Raw genomic sequence first — 12032 nt, 5'->3', positions numbered from 1 at the left:
GGAAAGTCAGTGTATGTGATATACCTTGACTTTAGCAAAGCTTTTGATACGGTCTCCCACAATATTCTTGCCAGCAAGTTAAGGGAATATGGATTGGATACATGGACTGTAAGATGGATAGAAAGCTGGCTAGACTGTTGGGCCCAACGGGTAGTGATCAACGGCTCAATGTCAGGTTGACGGTCGGTTTCTAGTGGAGTGCCCCAAGGATCTCTTCTAGGACCAGTTTTTTTCAACATCTTTATTAATGACCTGGATGAGGGGATGGATTGCACCCTCAGCAAGTTCACAGATGACATTAAGCTAGAGGGAGAGGTAGATACGCAGAGTGACCTGGACAGATTAGAGGATTGGGCCAAAAGAAATCTGATGAGGTTCAACAAGGAAAAGTGTAGAGTCCTACACTTGGGACAGAAGAATCCCAAGCATTGTTACAGGCTGGGGACGGAATGGCTAAGTAGCAGTTCTGCAGAAAAGTACCTGGGGATTACAGTGGATGAGAAACTGGATATGAGTCAACAGTGTGCCCTTGTAGCCAAGAAGGCTAATGGCATATTAGGTTGCATTAGGAGGAGCATTGCCAGCAGCTCCAGATAAGTGACTATTCCCCTTTATTCGGCTTTGGTGAGGCTACACCTGGAGTATTGTGTCCAGTTCTGTGGCCCTCACTATAGAAAAGACGTGGACACATTGGAGAGTGTCCAGAAGAAGGTGACCAAAATGATTAGGGGGCTGGAGTGCATGACGTATGAGGAGAAACTGAGGGATTTGGGTTTGTTAAGTCTGCAGAAGAGAAGAGTGAGGGGGGATTTGATAGCAGCCTTCAACTTCCTGAAGGGAGGTTCCAAAGAGGACGGAGAAAGGCTGTTCTCAGTAGTGACAGATGGCAGAACACCGAGTAATGGTCTCAAGTTACAGTGCGAGTGGTCTAGGTTGGATATTAGGAAAATCTATTTCGCTAGGAGGGTGGTGAAGCACTGGAATGGGTCATCTAGGGAGGTGGTGGAATCTCCATCCCTAGAGGTTTTTAAGTCTCGGCTTGACAAAGCTCTGGCTGGATTGATTTAGCTGGGATTGGTCCTACTGTGGGCAGTGGGCTGGACTTGATGACCTCCTGAGGTCTCTTCCATCTATATGATTCTACCCCAACCCTCCACCTGAGCCCAACACTCCCCAGCCTGGAGCCCCCTTCCCTGAGCCAGCATCTTCTTCACATCCTCCTGCATTCAAATTCCCTCCTAGAGCTTGCACCTCTCACGCTTTCCGACACCTAAATCCCTCATTCTCACCCTAAATCCCTCATTCGCTCATCCTGTCTCAGCACAGTGAAGCTAGACTGCAGGAGTTTTTCTGGCAAACACACTCTTTTGGCAGCCCTTGTATTCCTCATTCCTTATATGAGGGGGCTTCCCAAAGAAGGGGTTTTTCCGACATTTGACCCAGTCTAGACAGGCCAAATGTCGGAAAAATTTCTTCCAACAGAAGGATTGAAAAAAAGTGGCAGTGTAGCCATACCCTGAGAATGTATAAGGGCCGGGGATAGCAAGTAATTGAGAGCAGGCGAACCTAAAGGATGGGGCCTCATGGAAGGGGTCAAATCTTGGGTAAGCAATGGGGTAGATCGTGGCTTGTCCTGACATTTAAAAAGTGATCTTCGGTGTAAAAAGGTTGGAGACCACTGCTGTAGTGTTTTTATAGTACATCCATAAATAATCTTGTTTTTCATATGTAAATGGAGATTATCAGGATTCCAAGAAGCTCAAGAGCAAGACCAATCAGAGTCATTTTCCCTGAATGCAAATGTAGGATCTTCTGTACAACAATCTGTGTATGCCAACTTGCAAGTATCTGGGGGTATGTCTATACTACCACCCTAGTTCGAACTAGGGTGGTTAATGTAGTCAATCGAAGTTGCAAATGAAGCAATATCCCGGGCTTCATTTGCATCTTGCCGGGTGCTGCCATTTTTAAATCCCCGGTAGTTCGGACTCCGTGCCCGTGGCTACACACGGCATGGAGTAGGTAGTTCGAATTAGGCTTTCCACGAGGAGTAATGGTAGTTCAAATTAGAAAGCCTAATTCGAACTACCTACTCCGTGCCGTGTGTAGCCGCGGGCACGGAGTCCGAACTACCGGGGATTTAAAAATGGCGGCGCCCGGCAAGATGCAAATGAAGCCCGGGATATTTAAATCCCAGGTTTCATTTAAATCCCGGGCTTCATTTGCAACTTCGATTGACTAAATTAACCACCCTAGTTCGAACTAGGGTGGTAGTGTAGACATACCCTGAGGCTACGTCTACATTGGCATCCCTTTCCGGAAAAGGGATGCTAATGAGACGAGTCGGAATATTTAAATCCCCCGCGGCATTTGCATTTACATGGCTGCCGCTTTTTTCCGGCTTGGGGATAAGCCGGAGAAAAGCGCCAGTCTAGACGTGATTCTCCGGAAAATAAGCCCTTTTCCAGAGGATTTCTTATTCCTACTATTCAAGTAGGAATAAGAAATCCTCCGGAAAAGGGCTTATTTTCCGGAGAATCGCGTCTAGACTGGCACTTTTCTCCGGCTTATCCCCAAACCGGAAAAAAGCGGCAGCCATGTAAATGCAAATGCCGCGGGGGATATTTAAATCCCCCACGGATTTTCAATTCCAACTCATCTCATTAGCATCCCTTTTCCGGAAAAGGGGTGCAGTGTAGATACAGCCTGAGGGTCTTAGTACATAGTGTGGAGACCAAAATTATTTCTGCAGCATGTTTTAGGAATACTTTTAATACTGAAAATACATAAGGCAGTCTGGAGCTCAAGAAATATCTCTTGATCTGTCAGTAAGCTCTGATGCATACATATCATGATTTGGCAGCTTGACTTGGCTTGATGCTGATCTGAAATCTTTATTTAACTGTTACCCCCAGTCTATTTTCTTTAGAGGGTTTTTATTGCTAATTAATCTCAACAGACATGGGGCTCTGTACTCATAGTACTGAAAAAGAAAGCAAGGTTATATTCGGTAACACTTGTTACAGGCGTGGTTCCATACTCTCTGCCCATAATCTCCATTTCTTTGGAGTCTTTCTGTAAAATTCTGATTAAGTGGGGGGGGAAAAACTAAGGGTATAGCTCCTTATACAAATTTGCCTCAATTGTGAATATTCATGAAGGAGCATACTCATAGTCCTTGTGGCCACTATATCCTTTCTATAGAAATCTGACTACATTGTCCAAAACACATAAAATCTCAGGAATATAGTTCCATTTTGATAACCTATTTGGAAAACTACATTTGATAGGTAGGTAAACGTCCCTTTTCCAATGAAGCAAAATTAAGAATACAGTAGCTTTAACATAAAAGGTTTTTCCATATATCCTCAAATGAATATAAAAATCTTTATAAAAATGAAGTTCAACCGCAGTGCTGCTATGTTGAGATCCTTTGCAAGATAAGTATAGCAAAGCAAGGGTGTGGTTTCTAAGGTTAAAATGTTTCTACTTCTGCTGTCATAAACACTAGATGCAGAAAAATATTTAGCTAGATATAGATGAAATATTTGCTTCTAAATATGAAATTCGGGATTTTAAAATATGCATTTTGGAGCACTGGCTGCCTTAGGAAACTTGTTAAGACTTAGAAGGCCTTTCACTTCTGGGTCACCAACTGAAATCAAACCAATGGCATCTTGATGAAAAATAATTACTCTCTAATAGGATGTTTGCTGACCTATTTGAAATGAGTTTGATGGCTCAGTCTAATTCCTTGTGAACCAATAACCCATATCATAAATCTCCACCTCTGTTTGGTGTCCTTTTTGTTAGCCTCAGCACAAAGACCAACTTCTGAATAGACACAAAGATTTTACTACCCTTGTATGAGTTGTTTTTCTTTCCAGATTAGAATTGTGGGATAAGTTCTTTGTTACTATCTATCCTTTTTTGGCTCATCAGACAACTTTATTCTTCGGGGTTGGCAGTCCACACCTGTCACCAGCATACACAAAGTGTGTGTATGTGTATGTGTTTAAGCATTTATTTAAATTCAGAACTGTCAAAAAATCATTATATACATTTTATATAAAGTATCAGAGGGGTAGCCATGTTAGTCTGAATCTGCAAAAGTGATGAGTCCCGTGGCCCCTTATAGACTAACAGATGTATTGGAGCATAAGCTTTCGTGGGCAAAGACCCACTTTGTCAGATGCATTTTATGTAATACTCTTTTCATTGTAATTAAATTACAGAAATAGTCTGCAATAGATCTTTGACATCTACTAATACCTCCTTAGTGTTTAAAATAATCACTTATTTCTAATGCAATACTTTAATCTTAGTTAATGAGGGTAATGTGCACATTTTGATGATTGGTATCTTTTTCCATCAGATTGTCGTTATCTTTTTTGTCTCCCATCCAAAATAAAACGTACATTTTTAGTATATACAGTGTTGTTATAGCCAAGTCATTCCCAGTATATTAGATAATGTGGGTGAGGTAATATCTTTTATTGTACAGTAAACTTCCGATAATCCAGCACCTTTAGGACCCAGGCGGTGCCGGATTATCAGATTTGCCGGACTATCGGAAGGGGGGGCTATGAGGGGTCTGGCGTGGGGGGAATGCCACCCCAGACCCCTCATAGCTCCCCCTTCCAATAGTCCGGCTCTGCCCCAGGCGTTCCTGATTCAGCCGCTGCTGGTCAGTTTCAGCAGTGGCTGAATCGGGGACACCTGCAGCAGAGTAGCTGGAGTGCTGCCGGGTTGGTCCGGTAGCGCCGACCCTTGGCGCGCCGAGACCAACCTGGCAGCACCCCAGCTGCTCTTGGGGATGCCTGGAACAGAGCAGCTGGGGTGCTTCCGGGTTGGTCCCACAGCGCCGCTCCTCGGCGCTACTGGACCAACCCGGCAGCACCCCAGCTGCTCTGCCCCAGGTGTCCCCAAGTCAGCCACTGCTGATACTGATCAGCAGCTGACTCCAGGATGCCTGAGACAGAGCTGCTCTGCCCTGGACTTCCTAGAGTCAGCTGCTGGTCAGTTTCAGCAGCGGCTGAATCAGGACGCCTGGGCAGAGCATCTGGGGGGCTGCCGGGTTGGTCCCACAGCGCCAAGGAGCGGCGCTACTGGACCAACCCGGCAGCACCCCAGCTGCTCTGCCCCAGGCATTTCCAAGTCAGCCGCTGCTGATACTGATCAGCGGCTGACTCCAGGAAGTCCGAAGCAGAGCAGCTCTGCCTCGGGCTTCCTGGAGTCAGCCGCTGGTCAGTTTCAGCAGCGGCTGAATCGGGGACAGCTGGGGTGCTGCCAGGTGGGTCCCTCAGCCCCGAGGGGCAGTGCTACGGGACCAACCCAGCAGCGCCCCAGCTGCTCTGCCCCCAGCTTTCCCGATTCAGCCGCTGGTCAGTTTTAGCAGCGGCTGAATTGGGGAAGCTGGGAGCAGAGCAGCTCCAATGATCCGGCTGCCCGGAGCACTTCCGGGTTCCTGAAGGTGCCGGACCATCAGATGCCGGACCATCCGAGTTTTACTGTAGCTCCTCTCTGTGCAATTTTACAAGCTTCTCTCTCTAACCATAGAAGTTGGTTCAGTAAAATATATTTCCTCATCCACCTGGCCTCTCAGTTTTTCTAATGCATTTGATAACATTAGGTTATTTATGCATAAACATTATTTAAGTTCCTTTTTGTTCCAAATCTCTTAGTTTAGCATATCAAAGCATAGATTTCAAATACATTTATATAGTATTTATATATATATATATATATATATATATATATATATTAAAATGTAACTGCTTAGGCCCTTCCTTCCTGGCTTCTCCTCCTAAAGTTTTTTAAATGTAATATTGTTATTAACTATCTATACATCAGTAGTACCTAGAGGCCTCATCCAATTCAGAGTCCCATTGTTAAGATCCTACCAAATTCAAGGTTCAGTTTGGTCAATTCCATAGTCAGAGGATTTAAAAAATTATAAATTTCATGAGTTCAGCTATTTAAATCTGAAATATCATGGTGGTGTAATGTAGGGCTCCTGATCCATAAATAAAGTGTGGGGAGGGGTTTCAAGGTTATTTTAGGAGCATTGTAGTACTGCTACCAATATTTCTGCCTTGTTTCTGGTGGTGGTGATGCTACCTTTAGTGCTAGGAGGCTGGAGAGCAGTGGCCACTGGCTAGAGAGCCAATTTCTGAAGGCAGAGCTGCTGCCAGTAGCAGAACAGAATAAAGTAGGGGTCGGCAACCTTTTCAAACCAAAGAGTCAAACTACATCAAAATTCAGAACAAGTAGTAAACAAAGTGCTGTATAAAAATGCCCATTTGCATGACTGAAAATATACAACTTAATATTATTGATAATTGACAATTGTTAATAATAACATAAATTAAACATTGTACAGACTTTATTTGATGGGACTTCTGCTGCTGCATCTTTTCACACATTTATTTGAAGTTTACATCATGACTAGTCAAACCCAGCTTCATGCACGCATTCAGGCTGTCTTCTATCAGTCTTATGGTAGGGGATTGGGGATGTGAGGATGCAGGAGTTTGGGTTGGGCTGTATGAGGGACTCAGGGCATTAGGTTGGGGTGTATGGGGAGGCAGGAGTGTTATAGCAGGACACTGGGAATGTGGGGGGGGCAAGAGTCTGGGGATGTGGGAGTGCGGGAGTTTGGTGTTGTGGGGTATAATGGGCTCACAGCAGGGAGTTCAGATGTATGATGGGCTCAGGGTTGGGGTGTGTGAGGGTGCAGGAGTGTTATGGCAGAGTGCTGGGGATATGGCAGTATGAGGGGCTCAGGGCAGGGGATTCAAGTGTATGATGGGCTCAGGGTTTATGTGTGGGGGGGGGGTGCAGAAGTGTTAAGATGTGTCCAGATGGAGGCTGAAGGTGTGAGGTCTGGGTGGAAGGTAGGGTGCAGGAGCAGGCTGGGAGTTGGGTGTCTGGCAGCGGGGAGGGGGCAAGAGGGGGGAGGAGGCAAGGTGTCCAGCCAGGGGCAGGAGCGGGCTGGGGGCATGCTGTCTGGTCAGGAGGCGGGAGGGGGCTGGGAGGTGGGTGTCTGGCCAGGGGGCAGGAATGGGTTTGGGGCAGGCTGCCTGGCAAGGGGGTAGAGGGCAGGAGGAGCCTGGGGGGAGGCTGTCTGGGCAGGGGACAGGAACAGACTGGGACAGGCTGTCTGCCAGGGGGCAGGGTGTCTGGCTAGGGGGCTGGGGACAAGGTGATGGGGCAGGGTGTCTGGGCAAGGGGCAGGAATGGGCTGGGGCAGGCTGTCTGGATGGGGGCGGTTGGGGGAGTGCAGGGTCTGGGCATGAGGTCTCAGGAGGACACTTACTTGCTTTCATGCCACATGTAACACGACTTCCCACTGCTTCCATGCTCTGGAAGGAAGCCTCCAGGCAGAATTCGCAGGGGAAGCCTCCAGGAAGTGTTTCCTGGGGGGCGGGGAATGGGACTATGCACAAAGCCATTTTTTGCTTCCTGGTTCCCCGCAGGCTGGGGAAAAAAAAAGGACAGTGAACTGAGCCATTTTTCACTCCACTCGTTTCACACATGTTGGATGTTATGGGGAGGCTCGGGGCTTTCTCACCCCAATCCTCCCCCTCCCCACAGGAAACCGGTGCTGATATTCCAATCTTGTGGGGGTCAGAAGGCTGTAGTGCCAGCACTGGCTCTCAGCTATGGGATAGCTGGGGAGGGAAGGGGTTGAGCTGGGTCTCCAGAAGAGCCATATCTCCATAGGTTGCCAACCCTTGGAATAAAGGCTGGCATGGTATTTCCACCCTTATATCTGTGCCACTGTGCTAGTCCTCAGTTAGCTGCTGCCACTTGCTAGCCACCCAGCTCTGAAGACAACACAGGGGTAAGGGTGGTAATACTATGATTCCCCCTAAAATAATCTTGTAACCCCTCTGCAACACCTTTTTGGGTCAGGACTCCCAATTTGACAAACACTGACCTTCCCTGTGAAATCAGTATGATATTGGGAATATTGGGAATTATGCTTCAACTCATAAGGGCAATTCCTTTAATCCTTACTTAGTAAGGAGTGCAAGTTGCCCCCTCCTAATCTCTTCCATGCACAGTAAATAAGTTATTTAATACTCAGGGCAGGAAGAGCATTAATGAATCTCTGTCTGCTTCTATCCAATGCTGATGATACTTCTGAATCGTGAGAAACAATTTCTGTGTGTATGGTGTATTAGAGAAGATTTAGCTCAACTTCTAAAAGGGATTTAAGTACGTTTTTGAGAAGTGAGACCAATGTGTGGTCTGACTCCATCTTGTGTTCCATCAGTGATGACTTTAGAAATGTAAACACCCATGAAAATATATGTTTATGGCTAACCATTATAAACATTGGTTCAGATATCAAGACACATTATTCTTGCATGAAACTGAAGAAAAAAAACATTTCTGTCTGTTGGAGTTATTGATCAAGAGCAGAAACAGTTAACTCTGCAGTGTTTTTGAGGTCATTGAGAACTTTGGTTTCTTTTGTAATTGTTGGTTACAAACATTGAAGCTTCCTAGAAGAAGGTTTCCTTTGTACATGTAGCATTTTCTGTGTCATTTTGATGTCATTTCCCCCACTGCTTCAGATCATGAATCATATGAATCATTGCACATTTTAGAATAATGTTTAAAATATATTTGTATAGTATATCATGAATGTACGATTTCTGCTTCCTACCCATACGGCATGTCAAAGGTGCATTTTTCCCATGGTAATAAATAGTAGTTCCTTGCAGTTTTACTGATTTTTCACAACTATATATTTTAAAAAGCAAACTTTAGTAATAAACTATACATTCTAGAGTGTCAAAAATATAATTCCCTGGCATCAGGGAAGCCTAGTTCGAACTACCTAGTTCGTACCCCGTGTAGCCGCGCTGCATGGGGTTCGAACGAGCGGGGTTTTAAAAATGGCGGCGCCCCGCTTATGCAAATGAAGCCCAGGAAATTCAAATCCCGGGCTTCATTTGCAAGTGTAGCCGCGGGCACGGAGTCTGAACTACTGGGGCTTTAAAAATGGCGGCGCCTGGTAAGATGCAAATGAAGCCCAGGATATTTAAATCCCGGGCTTCATTTGCAACTTCGGTTGCCTACATTAACCACCCTAGTTCAAACTAGGGTGGTAGTGTATACATACCCTAACTGAGGCAGAATTTGTCCTGAAGAACTTTTCATTTGTGTTCAAGCTGTCCTCTTTATACTTGTACCTATAGCAGGGGAAGGCAAACACCAGCCCATGGTCCAGATGTGGTTCACCAGGGTTAGCCTCTGGCAGGCCGCTGCCACTATATTTACCTGCAGCTGCTGCAGGTACGGACGAATGCAGCACCTATTGGCTGCATAATGCCATTCCCAGCTAATAGGAGCTGCAGGGAGCACTATCCAGTCTGTGCCACTTCTGTCAGCTCCCATTGGCCGGGAACAGTGATCCATGGCCAATGGGAGCTTCAGTTGCTCGTACCTGTAGAGGTGCAGGTAAATATAGTGGCTGCAACCTGCTAGGGGCTAACACTGGCAAAATGCCACTGTTTTATTGCCCACGCCTGACCTATAGGATGCATTGCCAGCACTGTCTTGGGAATAAATCACTCCCGTGAAGTGAACTTCTAGAGCAGGTCAAGCGAAGCTGAAAGAGTGCAAGGCAAGTCCTTACTCTCTGACAAAGTTTTTCACCCATATTATTACTCTGTTATTTGTAAATTGTTGTATAAAGATGTTCCAATCGGAATCAGAATTCATAAGTGCGAGGGCCTCTACAAACACTAAAAAAGTTGAGAGAGAGTTCCTACATGAAGTGTTTATAATCTAGTTATTGGGGGAGGGACAGGAAGAGACAGAGAGAGAGAAGTGGAAAAACAAAAACAGCACCAAAAACCACATATGTTCATGTGCCAAGCAATGTCTCCTCTCTTAGGGGGGAAAAAAAAGGAAAAGATTAATGAAGCCAGATGTAGACCTAATTTACCACAGAAGCAGCTAGATACTGCCATGGAGAGTACTCTACGGGCATGTCTACACTGGGGAGTTATTTTGAAAGAATTCCCCTTATTTCAAAATAACAAGGTAAGCATCCACATTACCAAGCCTGTTATTTCGAAATAATGGGCTTGTTATTACGAAATAACTCCTGCTTGTGAAGAGGAATGAGCTATTTCTGGAGTTATTATTTCAAAATAAATAACCTGGTAGTGTAGACATAGCCTAGGAAACCCAAAGTTAGGCAGATAGATAAAAATCAACAGTGCAAATTCATACCATTATATCAAATATGTAATTGGATAGATTAATGAGTGACATAAACATGGGACTTTCTTTTACAGTTTTAATTGCTCAGTACATAGAATAGAGAAAAAGGTTTTTTCACAAAAATTAACTGTTAGAATTAAACCAGCAAAAGGAAAGATTCTAAGTTGGCCACCATTTCTTAAGCACTTCTCTACAAAATACACACTGATGCAGTGCCTGGATAAGAAGATAGGTTAAAGTCTTAACACTGAATTTCTTAGATTTGGTTATTAAAATTCAAACTTGACACAAATTAAGAGCAATATACCTTGATATTCACATTACATGCTTGGTGCACCACCCCATATACTGATTTCTTTGAAACAATATATATAACAACTCCATAATGAAAAAGAAGTTATTCTTTATTCTGTAATATAAATATTTAAAGCCTATAATAGACAATTATTCTTTAATTAATGATATGCTAACTTGTAATTATTTGGTCTGATAATATCATGTAGTAGTTGTATAGAGGAACGATATTGGCACTATACAAATGATATAAAAAGCTGTAATTTTCTTTACAAAATATTCTGTTGAGCCTTAGTCGAGCAACAGTGCCAATTTTTTTTAATAAAATACATTGAATATCTTATTTGATATATGGAAAGAGTGATTTACATAAATAAATCCCAGTTAAAATGCAAGTTATATACTTACATCTCCTGCCCATTAATAGGACAGTTAGCTTATAAAGAGAGATTGTTACTTACTAATTTATGATAGTGTTTAGGTATATCAAATTGTGACCTAAAAGTTACCTGACATGCCTTTTAACTTTGTTTTCAATTTTCTCATCTGTAGAATATTAAGGTGATTCTACAGTTAGATGAACAGACACAATCAACTGATGGAGAAATATATAAAGATGTAAAAATATGAAAAAAAAGAATTAAACAGGGAGGTTTTTGTTGGAATTGGGACTTGTCTACTTATAAGAGTAAGGACTACAGGTCAAATCCTATAATAATTAAGCATATTACATGCTATCTGTACTCTGCTTTAAATAAAATTATACTTGATTAAAGAAGTGTTGCTATTTTTGTTAACATTTCTAAATAAAATAAAGCTGATTTTAGTTGAGTTTATGATGTTCTTTAATAATTTTATAGTAATGGAATATCTGCCATTTCTGTATGCAAAGCTATCTTTTGTTAATATTGGTGGAATATGACACAAACATTGATATTTGGTAATTGTATACAGCAACCCACAATTTCAAACTAATGAACTGGTAATGTAAGTGAAAACAGAATTTTCTCTCAATTAAACGATGAAAAACTACAGAAAAGCCCTAATGTATGTGAAATTGTAATACTTATTGATACTAGAAGTATTAAAACCTTGTTTTCTAACCTTTCCGGTTTTAATATATTATTTCTAGCTAATTACAATCTGTTGGAAATGTTTCCAAGCTCATTTTCCAGTGCAAGCGCATAGTGTTCACAATAGTAAAATTTCTCAGTGAACTTTGAAATCATTGTTTTTATGATATGATAAAATCATAGAATACTACAACTGGAAGGAACCTCAAGAGCTCATTAAGTCCAGTCCCCCGCCCTCACGGCAGGCCAAACCACCATCTAGATCAGTGGTCCCCAACGTTTTGGGGCTGCCGGGCGCCTGGGGGCGGGGCTGCTTACGCGCTGCACGTACAGGGGAGGGGTCACTCACAGGCCACGTGACTGGGGGCGGGGCCAAGCATGCGCCGCACACCCAAGGTTGGCACCGGCATGTGCCGCGAT

At 43.6% G+C, this 12032-nt stretch overlaps 1 protein-coding gene across 1 annotated transcript in view; it reads left to right on the top strand.

Annotated features, from left to right (window-relative positions):
- The window catches only part of SPEF2 (sperm flagellar 2), a 204229-nt gene extending 192595 nt beyond the window's left edge, over positions 1–11634 (top strand). Inside the window, exon 37 of the mRNA XM_014570185.3 lies at positions 11092–11634. Within this exon, the coding sequence (XP_014425671.1) occupies positions 11092–11169 (78 nt within the window). The 3' untranslated portion in view covers positions 11170–11634. The remainder of the gene's footprint in view (positions 1–11091) is intronic.
- The last annotated feature ends 398 nt before the right edge of the window (positions 11635–12032 follow it).

This window comes from Pelodiscus sinensis, chromosome 6, assembly GCF_049634645.1.
Source record: "Pelodiscus sinensis isolate JC-2024 chromosome 6, ASM4963464v1, whole genome shotgun sequence".
Lineage (NCBI taxonomy): Eukaryota > Metazoa > Chordata > Testudines > Trionychidae > Pelodiscus > Pelodiscus sinensis.
Note: the sequence above shows the minus strand (reverse complement) of the source record. Positions and strands in the feature narration are given on the sequence as shown.